Source organism: Schistocerca nitens, chromosome 2, assembly GCF_023898315.1.
Source record: "Schistocerca nitens isolate TAMUIC-IGC-003100 chromosome 2, iqSchNite1.1, whole genome shotgun sequence".
Lineage (NCBI taxonomy): Eukaryota > Metazoa > Arthropoda > Insecta > Orthoptera > Acrididae > Schistocerca > Schistocerca nitens.
Genome location: NC_064615.1, coordinates 687,502,913 through 687,517,228, shown reverse-complemented (window position 1 = coordinate 687,517,228; position 14,316 = coordinate 687,502,913). Strand labels below are relative to the sequence as shown.

The window sequence follows — 14,316 nt, the reverse complement described above, 5'->3', positions numbered from 1 at the left end:
CAAAAATTTAAGGCAGATGATCGTGAAATCTAGGAAATCTAGATTCGATTGCTGGTCCAGACGGAAAGTTTAAAATATCTCTTTACATGTCTATCTCACAGTGTTCACGGACGATATAGTAGAGACTACAGAAAGTAAGTTACAAATGTCGACTCACAGACATTTGCATGACTCGATTAGCGCATTTTCAAGACAGAGTACATGTTCGGGAATTCCTGCAGAAAGTCTTCTGATGGATAGCAACAGGTGCATCGGGGTGTGGGAGTGAAACTGCATGACATTTGGAAACGTAATCCGAAGTTGAAGTATACTGGGCCAGTAGGATTCTTGTGGACAAAATGTCTAAATTTCACACACATCGGCAGTAAGTGAGTTTATACACCAGTTCTTCTAATACCACGCTCAGATGCGTAAATTAAAATTCGTGTACAACGAAATACAGTTCCATGTTCAGACAGCCGAAGTCACAGTCGTAAGTCTTTGTTCAGAATCTACCACCAGCCGGCACCCCGAATGCGAGAAACATAAGTCTCTGATCGTCGTAACCAAACATCAACTCTCAGGTTAGAAAAACCAAACCAGCGTTCTCTGTCCAATGGCCGTAGGATAACCTTCTTGACTCTTCCAGCACCTCCCAAGAGCACATCTCACACCACCATGTCCACCGATGTTAGCATACGTTATTAGCCAATGGGATCGCAAGCTGCACCCCACCACATAACGCACTTCTTACAACCTTCTGACACACCATATGCAATTAAAATGGAATGAACATTAAATGTACATGTAAATATAAATTGAACACCATTCCTATACTAAACAGTTCTACAATTAAGTTACGTAAGTAACATGAAATATTATTTGTTACTGTGTCCACTGACACTAATTATGATTCATTTAAAGGTAGATGTATGATTTCCATAGACAAGGAAACAGAATTTGTAGCTTTACCTACGAATTCTATCAACTATCCCATTCCTAATTTATGGTTCACTTTCGATAGACAAGTATTTACAGTGTCTGATGACTGTACCTTATCAGCAAAATAAAATCGTTCACGTTTATCTAAAATTAAAGCAAGGTAAAAAAAGAAACACTTTACATCGCTTACAGCACTGAGTGCACGAGAACAACTATGAAAAAATAATTAAATCCCCAAAATTATGCAAAATTTCAGCAAAGACCTTTGAAAGGAAATTTTTCTTTTTTCTTTTTTTTTCTTTTCTGCTGAATGTCACTGTTGGACTCTGACATGGATCTTAACTGTCACCCATAGATCCATCCATCTTGTTCTTCAGGTAGCATCTTGGCAACAACTTGTGTAGGTGATATAGCTGCTGATGCACGGGCATTATCATTTTCTTTGCGATGGGCTTGTAATAGCAAATAACAGTAGTACTGGCAAGTAAAAATAAATCCATTAGGTATTCACTGTTCCCTCCAGGGCAAGGAAATAACATTCACAAATCATATATATATACAGGGTGTTACAAAAAGGTACGGCCAAACTTTCAGGAAACATTCCTCACACACAAATAAAGAAAAGATGTTATGTGGACATGTGTCCGGAAAAGCTTAATTTCCATGTTAGAGCTCATTTTAGTTTCGTCAGTATGTACTGTACTTCCTCGATTCACCGCCAGTTGGCCCAATTGAAGGAAGGTAATGTTCACTTCGGTGCTTGTGTTGACATGCGACTCATTGCTCTACAGTACTAGCATCAAGCACATCAGTACGTAGCATCAACAGGTTAGTGTTCATCACGAACGTGGTTTTGCAGTCAGTGCAATGTTTACAAATGCGGAGTTGGCAGATGCCCATTTCATGTATGGATTAGCACGGGGCAATAGCCATGGCGCGGTACGTTTGTATTGAGACGGATTTCCAGAACGAAGGTGTCCCGACAAGAAGACATTCGAAGCAATTGATCGGCGTCTTAGGGAGCACGGAACATTCCAGCCTATGACTCGCGACTGGGGAAGACCTAGAATGACGAGGACATCTGCAATGGACGAGGCAATTCTTTGTGCAGTTGACGATAACCCTAATGTCAGCGTCAGAGAAGTTGCTGCTGTACAAGTTAACTTTGACCACGTCACTGTATGGAAAGTGCTACGGGAGAACCAGTTGTTTCCGTACCATGTACAGCGTGTGCAGGCACTATCAGCAGCTGATTGGCCTCCACGGGTACACTTCTGCTACTGGTTCATCCAACAATGTGTCAATCCTCATTTCAGTGCAAATGTTCTCTTTACGGATGAGGCTTCATTCCAATGTGATCAAATTGTAAATTTTCACAATCAACATGTGTGGGCTGACGAGGATCCGCACGCAATTGTGCAATCACGGCATCAACACCGATTTTCTGTGAACGTTTGGGCAGACATTGTTGGTGATGTCTTGATTGAGCCCCATGTTCTTCCACCTACGCTCAATGGAGCACGTTATCATGATTTCATACGGGATACTCTATCTGTGCTGCTAGAACATGTGCCTTTACAAGTACGACACAACATGCGGTTCATGCATGATGGAGCTCCTGCTCATTTCAGTTGAAGTGTTCGTACACTTCTCAACAACAGGTTCGGTGACCGATGGATTGGTAGAGTCGGACCAATTCCATGGGGTCCACGCTCTCCTGACCTCAACCCTCTTGACTTTCTTTTATGGGGGCATTTGAATGCTCTTGTCTATGCAACCCCAGTACCAAATGTAGAGACTCTTCGTGCTCGTATTGTGGACGGCTGTGATACAAGACGCCATTCTCCAGGGCTGCGTCAGCGCATCAGGAATTCCATGCGATGGAGGGTGGATGCATGTATCCTCGCTAATGGAGGACATTTTGAACATTTCCTGTAACAAAGTGTTTGAAGTCACGCTGGTACGTTCTGTTGCTGTGTGTTTCCATTCCATGATTAATGTGATTTGAAGAGAAGTAATAAAATGAGCTCTAACATGGAAAGTAAGCGTTTCCCGACACATGTCCACATGATATATTTTCTTTCCTTGTGTGTGAGGAATGTTTCCTGAAAGTTTGGCCATACCTTTTTGTATCAGACTGAAATTGATTTGACAACAAAAATGAGACATATGTTGGTGGTTTCCTGAACCAGATCCAGCTTCTTATGCCATCGAGGAAACTGTGGATTGATAGCACCAAATAGCACCACATAGCGATAAATTCTTCAGTCACCTACAAGTGACTAGCGACAGAAACAAAGAAATGTTTCCCACAAGTCAGTCTGCCGAACAAACGGATTTTCGTCAATCTCTCAGCCAAATATTAACCAATTTTAAAAATTCAGAATGTTAACATAATGTATATGAAAATGGCTATTCAGAAAAATAATAATGAACAAAACTGGTATCACTAGATACTCAATTTTTCAGTTTAAAATTTTTCAGTAGGTTTTCAGTGTTTTGCATGAAATGTGGATTTCTTCCTTCTATACATAATTGAGGAGGCGTTCGTGTCCTTTGGTATTTTATTATTGAATGTAGCATATAATTTCATAGTAGTGCTCTGAGTAGGAGCAATATTCTTTTGTCAGTCATGTTATCACAGAGATAGAACAGTTAATTCCGAAATAAATGGACTTATATCTACACAGCCTTTCAACAAGAAATGCATAATATGCCTTCATTTAATTATTTGGTGGATCCAAATTCCACATTTAATGAGGAAATATTTAATTCCTTCTAATCAGAATAAAAATTTTCTGATTTTTAACATGATTATACAATGAAAAATCAATCAACTGATTATTTTTTTGATTAGTTTGAAACACAACGAAAATAAAATAAGTTATTTCAAAGTTTACTGAATAACAGCACGTCATGATATCTAACTTGAAATAGTTCTTCACACTTAATCCTGCTACCTCAGCTGTTTGTATTTTATAGAAAGGTACTGGAATATTAGGATTTTTCATTATATTTTCTTGGTACTGAAGTTCATAATTTGGTTAATATTTAACAACAGGTATCGGGTAATATCAACAGCAGCAGAAAATAGTATAAGAGGTGTAGGATTCGTTATGAATAGGAAGGTAGGACAGAGGGTGTGTTACTGTGAACAGTTCAGTGGCTGGGTTGTTCTAATCAGAATCGACAGCAGACCAACACCAACAACGATAGTTCAGGTATACATGCCGAAGTCGCAAGCTAAAGATGAACAGATAGAGAAAGTGTATGAGGATATTGAAAGGGTAATGCAGTATGTAAAGGGGGACGAAAATCTAATAGTCATGGGAGACTCGAATGCAGTTGTAGGGGAAGGAGTAGAAGAAAAAGTTACAGGAGAATATGGCCTTGGGACATTGAATGAAAGAGGAGAAAGACTAATTGAGTTCTGTAACAAGTTTCAGCTAGTAATAGCGAATACCCTGTTCAAGAATCACAAGAGGAGGAGGTATACTTGGAAAAGGCCGGGAGATACAGGAAGATTTCAATTAGATTACATCATGGTCGGACAGAGATTCCGAAATCAGATACTGGATTGTAAGGCGTACCCAGGAGCAGATATAGACTCAGATCACAATATAGTAGTGATGAAGAGTAGGCTGAAGTTTAAGACATTAGTCAGGAAGAATCAGTACGCAAAGAAGTGGGATACGGAAGTACTAAGGATTGACGAGATACATTTGACGTTCTCTAACGCTATAGATACAGCAATAAGGAATAGCGCAGTAGGCAGTTCAGTTGAATAGGAATGGACATCTCTAAAAAGGGCCATCACAGAAGTTGGGAAGGAAAACATAGGTACAAAGAAGGTAGCTGCGAAGAAACCATGGGTAGCAGAAGAAATACTTCAGTTGATTGATGAAAGGAGGAAGTACAAACATGTTCCGGGAAAATCAGGAATACAGAAATACAAGTCGCTGAGGAATGAAATAAATAGGAAGTGCAGGGAAGCTAAGACGAAATGGCTGCACGGAAAATGTGAAGACATCGAAAAAGGTATGATTGTCGGGAGGACAGACTCAGCATACAGGAAAGTCAAAACAACCTTTGGTAACATTAAAAGCAACGGTGGTAACATTAAGAGTGCAATGGGAATTCCGGTGTTAAATGCGGAGGAGAGAGCAGATAGGTGGAAAGAATACATTGAAAGCCTCTATGAGGGTGAAGATTTGTCTGATGTGATAGAAGAAGAAACAGGAGTAGATTTAGAAGAGATAGGGGATCCAGTATTAGAATCGGAATTTAAAAGAGCTTTGGAGGACTTACGGCCAAATAAGGCAGAAGGGATAGATAACATTCCGTCAGAATTTCTAAAATCATTGGGGGAAGTGGCAACAAAACGACTATTCACGTTGGTGTGTAGAATATATGAGTCTGGCGACATACCATCTGACTTTCGGAAAAGCATCATTCACACAATTCCGAAGACGGCAAGAGCTGACAAGTGTGAGAATTATCACACAATCAGCTTAACAGCTCATGCATCGAAGCTGCTTACAAGAATAATATATAGAAGAATGGAAAAGAAAATTGAGAATGCGCTTGTGACGATCAGTTTGGCTTTAGGAAACGTAAAGGGACAAGAGAGGCAATTCTGACGTTACGGCTAATAATGGAAGCAAGGCTAAAGAAAAATCAAGACACTTTCATAGGATTTGTTGACCTGGAAAAAGCGTTCGACAATATAAAATGCTGCAAGCTGTTCGATATTCTGAAAAAAGTAGGGGTAAGCTATAGGGAGAGACGGGTCATATACAATATGTACAACAACCAAGAGGGAATAATAAGAGTGGACGATCAAGAATGAAGTGCTTGTATTAAGAAGGGTGTAAGACAAGGTTGTAGCCTTTTGCCCCTACTCTTCAATCTGTACATCGAGGAAGCAATGATGGAAATAAAAGAAAGGTTCAGGAGTGGAATTAAAATACAAGGTGAAAGGATATCAATGATACGATTCGCTGATGACATTGCTATCCTGAGTGAAAGTGAAGAAGAATTAAATGATCTGCTGAACGGAATGAACAGTCTAATGAGTACACAGTATGGTTTGAGAGTAAATCGAAGAAAGATGAAGGCAATGAAAAGTAGTAGAAATGAGAACAGTGAGAAACTTAACATCAGGATTGATGGTCACGAAGTCAATGAAGTTAAGGAATTCTGCTACCTAGGCAGTAAAATAACCAATGACGTACGGAGCAAGGAGGACATCAAAAGCGGACTCGCTATGGCAAAAAAGGCATTTCTGGCCAAGTGAAGTCTACTAATATCAAATACCGGCCTTAATTTGAGGAAGAAATTTCTGAGGATGTACGTCTGGAGCAGAGCATAGTATGGTAGTGAAACATGGACTGTGGGAAAACCGGAACAGAAGAGAATGGAAGCATTTGAGATGTGGTGCTATAGACGAATGTTGAAAATTAGGTGCAGAATCAAAGAGGAAACGAATATGTGGAAAACACTGATAAGGAGAAGGAACAGGATGATAGGACATCTGCTAAGACATGAGGGAATGACTTCCATGGTACTAGAGGGGCCTGTAGAGGGCAAAAACTGTAGAGGAAGACAGAGATTGGAATACGTCAAGCAAATAATTGAGGATGTAGGTCGCAAGTGCTACTCTGAGATGAAGAGGTTAGCACAGGAAAGGAATTCGTGGCGGGCCGCATCAAACCAGTCAGTAGACTGATGACCAAAAAAAAAAAAAAAAAAAAAGAAACCAATATTTCCATAGATTCTACTACAATTTTACTTTCTTTTGGAAGTGTATTTTGTACTTCAACTTCAGCATTACTGCACTCCCTATAGAAACTACCAAGCATATTTAATGGATAGAGCAATTCACTTTTCTTACATTGTACTTTACCATTATTGAGTATATGTTGCTCCATAGTTATTTTATCATTTAAGAGATGAAGTTAAATACAACAAAACTACATGAAATAAAAGGATCTTCTACTCTACATATAACATCATCTCCTTTCATTACAGTTAGGAAATCCAATAGCTTTGCTATGTAATTAACAATTAATTTTTTAACATATTTTGCTGTAAAAGTTTGATAATCAACTCTAATAATACTGAAGCTCATGTGCAAGCGAGGATGATCAGGATGAAGTTGTCTATGTCCTGTATTTATGTTAATTACTGTTTCGTTATTAGGAATAGCTAAATAATTTTTTTACGTTTCATTCACAGGGAATATGTAGAACTTTTGTTCATTATTTATTGAAGCCAAAAAATTACTGAAACACTGTAAAATAACTATTTAAGTCGCACCTCTGAAGACAATCAAATTATTATTTTCATCAGTTATAGTTATTTCTAATCCAAATATAATTCAAAAAGTCGAAATATATACAGGATAATGTGGTTTGCGATTTGTTGGTCCATCAAATTCTGCATTAGCCTTGAAAGAAGCAATAATATAACTTTCTCAATGAAAATAATCAGCATGCCTCACAAACATTCCATCAGATAGATTAAAATTTATGCTGATTAATTCGAATCATTAGCAGCAGTTTTTATTAGTTTCAATAATTTGGTTACTACATCCAGGATCACTTCTATTACTATCTTTTACATCCATGTATAATTTAATATCACTCTCAATGATAATTATATTTAATATTTCATGTAGTGTAATGTGAATATGTAGCTTTCATGGCTGAATAAATTTTTCCAAGCTTATCAAACTATATTGGCCCACAGGAATTTCTGTCATTTCTCCATCACAATATAATTTATTATTTTTGTGTAACATTTGGACTTTGAAATGTCATAAAAAAACCGACTAGTGCGACATTATTAAAACTTTTGCATGTTTTTGAGAACAGATGACTTACCACTCAATGGAACCAGATGATGCATTTAATGACTCATTTAATATTAATAAAATTTTATTCAGTTAACGGAAAACACTTTAGTAACGAAAAATAAGAATTCCAGAGAAGAAAGAAAAAAATACAAATTGTAATCTCTTGCATAACTTTCTTTGACATGCTGAAAGAGAACCAAGTTATTGTGGAAAAACAACATTAATGATTCATAGCTATATTCTAGGTGCAGGATTGTTGAACTTGAATAAGAGAAATCATTTGCATGTTTATTCTAAAAGTTTAAATCAAAGGAAATATCAAGAATTTATGAGAATGTTTAAAGAGCTCAACATAATGAGAAAATTGCTTCATTTTTTGGAAATAACGAAGGAATTATACTACTAGATCAATGCCAAGATACTTCATTTGTAGTATTTGAAGATTTCATTCTTGTAAATCAATATGTAGTTATAGAATATTGTACTAGAAGAAGTCATAGAAGAATAGGTTGCTTTTATTTAGCTCAGACATATTAAAAATATGTAAATTTTAAAAATATTTATATACAAGATGATGCACATTTGAATTGTATCTACCATAAGTTTTGCTAGTGGTGATCAAAAAATTGATGATTTTAAAAAAAAAAGTGTACTAAATGTTGCAATGATCTGATTTTACAATAGATTTGACTAGAAAACCTAACAAAGGGAAATACAGATATCTTATAAAAGATTCCATTAATTACATATAAATTATATATGACTGAACAAAATGGTTGCAAAATACAAATAATTAATACAATAGATAATATAGTATAAATTGGATCTACTAAAAAGCTGTTGCAAAATAAAATTAGTGATACAAATTTCTAGACTTCATAATTAAATATTGGGTAGATGCTCTCTTGTGGGCTCTTGTGACGTAAAGACCATGTTCAGAATTTTTGTTATGACGTGAGACACTTGATGCCACCTCAGTCACGACAGTGTTATGATACACACCCTTGCTGGAGTCAGCCGTTGCCGTCCGACATAGTCCATTGTGCACGTCAACAAAAATAGATCGGACAGCCATGTTCCGAAAACAGAAAGTAGGTCTACAGTGGGAGAGATTAAATGTAACCATGCAAATGTAATCTGAAAAGATTCAGTATTACTGGAAAATTAATCAAAAATCAGTTTATTTTCAAAAAACAATATAAATTTTCTAGAAAAGTGTATGAATGTCGAGTAGTCACATATCTGGTACGCTAGTAAATCTTATAATTAATGAAAACATAAAATTTACTTTGTCTGGGCTCAAGTGGTCTTAAACATTAATGGCAATAAAAATTGGTACTTGATTTACGTAGCTACAGTCATTCTTGTAACTGATGAAATTTAACATATTTCACTGCCATTGCTTAATGAATTCCATTGTACATTTTAATTTAACTAAACACTCTATACACACGTCTCACCTGCAGTGTACACAAGACTGAATGCTAGCTTTTTCATTTACAAGAAATTTTTAAACTTTGTTAGGTGATCTAATGGAGCAGTCACTACCCATTTCTTCTCACAGAACATTTCAACACGTTGTACTGTATGCCCAATAATTCCAGTTTTCTTAAGGTATGGTGCCCTCCAAGAATTAAGACGCTTTGTGGTGCAATACTGCATCTTACGAGGTAGAGCTAGATGTAGACAAGATAGATATTACAATTTAAATTTGATCACTCATTAGGATAGTCAAAAATACTGAAATATTATTTGTCTTTGGGCAATTGGGCGCGAGGGTCAAAGCATTTTTCATCATTATTACTTGTACCTCAGTCGAGGAAACATTTTGTACCCGAGTTTCCGGTCATCTAGAGCACGCCCTGCTTCTGAAAGTGAGGAGACAAGTATTCGATGCAACTGAGGTATGTAGGGTTGCTGTACACCTTGGTGAGTATTTCAGCTTGCTTGTCTTCGCTGCTGTAGCTCTGTTGTATGTCGGCTCCGTGGGCCTCCACCCCGAGTATGACGCCCATGAGGATCGCGCAGTGAAGGGCGATGGGAGCGCAGCGGTCTATGTCCCTCCGGAGCTCCTGCAGTGGGTAGGCGTCAGCTTGCTGGTGCAGCCCCAGCGCCTTCAGCGTGGCCTGCAGTGTGCCGTGGTACTCAGACAACAGCTGCTCCAGGTGCTGTCGGTGGGTTTCTTCGCTGGCGTTTGCGTACAGGAAGTGCACCACGTCTATCGCTGGAGCTCCAGTGTTCACCATCTGTGGATTTGGAAGTGGGATCTGTTATTATCTGGTGAAAAGTAGAAGGTAAAGAGACAGTTCATTCATTCATTAATTCACTGAGTGCGTTTCGCAGATCCCATCAAAGAAGATAACCTTCAGTGATGTAGGACAACTTACGTTACATATTAACAAAAGACATGGGTATCGTAGAAACATAATGATTTCGCTGTATTAACAATGGACTGTCAGTACATTACTTAGTGGTATTCATGCTTAAGCCATTTATATTTAATCACGTATTCAGAAAGGAAGCTGCGACTTTACTAAACACTGCTACCTCTTCAGTTACGCTAGATATTTATTCTTCATATGCTATTTTTAGAGTAATATTTGCTTCAATGCAGTGGTATTTGAAACAATGTTATCAAGATCTCTTAATATAGAATCCTGTTGACAGGATGTAACTTTACAGTGAACAACAGTTCGATGTTGGATGAGTCCATGGTATCATGTAATTACAAAACATGGTCGCTCACGCTTACCGTTGTCAAAATTTGTTTTGTTATTCGTTGTTTTTCTCATCTTCAGGGACAAATCCGAAGTGCAAATTTGCACACAGGCGTAAATACAGCCGCTAGTCCAAAACTCAAGCAAGAGTTAACGGATACACTAAAATAGCTTTGACTACCCGTCTAACGGCAACTGAGATGGAAACCTCAAGTACTAACCACCCAAGAGGAAGCCTACAATAGACTGAACTACTGAATGCCGAATTCGGGGATTACACCACTCCACTATCCTCCACACCCAAAAATCCTTTATCTCACCAGTTATCCCCTACGAAAATGTTGCATGGATGTATTGCTCCCCCTAACCAGTGCCTCCAAATCAGTAAACGTAATGCACTCACCCCCCCTTTTTTTTTTTTTTTTTTTTTTTTTACCTTCGCCTACCTGTATCTCCTACCACCTCATCATATTAGACCCCTCCTGATGCACATTAAACATCTCCACATATCCTATGCTGTCAGTAAGCTAGACTCGTAACCCTACTGTTTACCCTCAGATCATCAATTCTGATATGCTGCCACGCCTTTACCAATGCAGGCCACTGTCCCTACACATACATAAATTCCGTATTTTATCCCAACGTAACTGCAACCGACTTCTAAAACCAAACAATAAAATTCGCCCTGATATTTATCCATCCTGTCAACTGAAGCTCTACCCTACCCAACTCACTATACATCGGGCCTACCCCCTCACTCTTCCCTCTCTTCTTCCTCACTCTTATCCTCGTCACCCACACTCTCCCTCCTAACCCCTCCTCAACCCAGCAGACTTCTCCTCACTTTTGTCTTTCCTCCCACTATCAAATTCAAGATCTACTCTCATCTCCATAATTGATATCTGTGGGATCCAAACAACGTTAATCACAACCTTCATCCATATGGAATCCAAGTCAGCAATTGGAAGCAGTTAATTCCATAAATTATCTGGGAGTACGCATTAGGAGTGATTTAAAATGGAATGATCAAATAAAGTTGATCGTCGGTAAAACAGATGCCAGACTGAGATTCATTGGAAGAATCCTAAGGAAATGCAATCCGAAAACAAAGGAAGTAGGTTACAGTACGCTTGTTCGCCCACTGCTTGAATACTGCTCAGCAGTGTGGGATATGTACCAGATGGGGTTGATGGAAGAGATCGGGAAGATCCAACGGAGAGCAGCGCGCTTCGTTACAGGATCATTTAGTACTCGCGAAAGCGTTACGGAGATGATAGATAAACTCCACTGGAAGACTCTGCAGGAGAGACGCTCAGTAGCTCGGTACGGCCTTTTGTTAAAGTTTCGACAACATACCTTCACCGAAGAGTCAAGCAGTATATTGCTCCCTCCTACGTATATCTCGCGAAGAGACCACGAGGATAAAATCAGAGAGATTAGAGCCCACACAGAAGCATACCGACAATCCTTCTTTCCACGAACAATACGAGACTGGAATAGAAGGGAGAACCGATAGAGGTACTCAGGGTACCCTCCGCCACACACCGTCAGGTGGCTTGCGGAGTATGGATGTAGATGTAGATGTAGATTTTCTCTTCCCCGTATCCGTTTCTCCCAGTGAAATCCCTTCAGATTTTAGTGAAAATGCAGCCAGTTTTTCTTTCTTTCTTCTTTTTTTTTAGAACATCACAGTTTCTGTGTATTTTAAAAATATATCTTTTCTTTTAATCTTTTAGTGTTTAGATTTTAAATCCAACAAATAAAATCAACAGCTTTAATGTTTTTTTTATAAACGGCAAGAAAGCAAGAAACTTTATCTTTTTATAAATTTTAAAGAGACGTGGAACTTCCCTTCTTTTAAAAAAATCAGGTGTGTTTCGTCTTTGTTTATGTTCCTAAAGCCCTTGGCTGAAAAGCGGAATCTTGTACCGCTGACAGCCGACCACCACCCATCTGGAGTGAAGGGAATGGAACAGAAATAAAGAAAAAAAGAAACATCAAACGAGTACTAGTGATATCCATAATTTGGATGACATGAATAAACACGAAAACAGATAAAATACTCCGCTTTAACATATGTCTGTCGCTCGTATGATCCCACTTGATAGATGTCGTACTTTTCGACCATCGTTTTTATCTGGTTTTGTGTTTATATTTATGTACTCTTTGATTTGACACCGTTCATACTCGCTTGGTCGTTGAAACAGGCTACATTTATGCTAGTGTGCATATTTGCATTTCAGTATCTGCATGAAGGCGAGTAATACTCGAAATTACAACCACAATAAATAAAAATTAAAATAAATTTTAATAACTGTAACCGGAAACGATCATGTTTAATATTTACAACCAACACTGCTGCTCTTGCTGTTGCTAACAGAACTTTTCAACCCTTGCCTCTACATATGCAGATCATCCGGAAGAGTAGCTGATGAGAAATGCTTTGTTTTTTAATTGAAAGGGATTTCAAAATCTGTAAGTTGTATGGAAACTTGTTGAATATCTACACACCACAGTAAATAATCAAGTTTGAACCCTAGGACACCAGGTAAAGCTTACATGAAAGTTACTTTTCTGATTTGTATTGTAAGTGTGGAAACCACAGTTCAGCCGTGACTGATTACTATTCTCAGTAACAAAATCCAATCAGGAAATAATGTTTTGGGAAGTGAGCCAAAGAATTCTAAGATTCTCGCAATGTGAATAGTTATCTAATTTACACAAGATTCTCATTGTTCGTCTCTGACGAATAAGCACATTATTTACTTCAGGTGCACAGCCTCAGAAGAAAATTCAATACGCTCCCAGGAGTGAACACATGCAAAGTAAGCCAACATTTTTGTTGTTAGGTAAAGACAATGAGAGGTACTTCACAGAAGAAAACACCTTGAAATTTGCTTCCCGATTAGGTTAACAGTTTTACAGAAAAAGATAATCACATATACACCGCCAACTGCCTTAAAATGATATCCTCCTGGGCGTGGCACGCGCAATGTGTGTAACAAGTAAAGAACAGTGTACCTCTTAGCCTTCGACCTCAATAAAGTGAGGGAAATGTGCCAATACAAATCGTATGCTCTTCAGACAAGTACATAGTATTGGAAATCGGTATAAAGGCATGGACATTTGTAGGGAAATTGAAATTGCCAGTTGGAATAATTGTGTCCAGTATGTACGCAATAGTCTGAGATCCAGTATACTGACAAAAGCAGTCAAATAATATCGCATTCGATGTCAGTAATAGAGTATACAACAAGACATCAACGAGTCAGGTGCTAGAGGGTGGAACTTGGTATAAAGGCAGTGTTAGAGTGTGTGTAAATGCCATTTCTACAGATAGGAAACAGAAAACTTTATCGACAGTGTGTATTGTGTATACAAACCACGATTGTGACATATCCACGCGGAAAACAATTATCATGTGATGAAAAAGTAAAAATCTGTGCGTAGAAGGAAACGGCACTCTCTAATCGTCAAGTCGCCAAGAAGTTGAACCGTTAAAAAATCAGTGATTTATAATTTCGGTAGATTCGGCGCACGATATGGACAGAACGGAAAATATAGGCAAAGTAGAAAATTGTCCGAGACATCGAAACGGTTACATTTCCGCAAATGAAAAGCCGCAAATCGTTAATCCTTTTACGTTTTTGCTGATTTACCGTTACCAGTAACAGCCAGACGTGTACGACAAATTTTGTCAAATGAAAACATCTTGCATTCAGAAACGCCTGCATAAACAAGCTAGATTGAAGTTTGCTGAAAAACATGTGCCATGGACTTGAGAATGGGATAAATTTATCTTCATTAATAAGAAGATGTTTA

At 38.1% G+C, this 14,316-nt stretch overlaps 1 protein-coding gene across 1 annotated transcript in view; it reads right to left on the bottom strand.

Annotated features, from left to right (window-relative positions):
• Positions 1 to 8,140: 8,140 nt before the first annotated feature.
• The window catches only part of LOC126235256 (uncharacterized), a 74,842-nt gene continuing 68,666 nt past the window's right edge, over positions 8,141 to 14,316 (bottom strand). Inside the window, exon 4 of the mRNA XM_049943986.1 lies at positions 8,141 to 10,023. Coding sequence (XP_049799943.1) covers positions 9,628 to 10,023 — 396 coding nt within the window. The 3' untranslated portion in view covers positions 8,141 to 9,627. The remainder of the gene's footprint in view (positions 10,024 to 14,316) is intronic.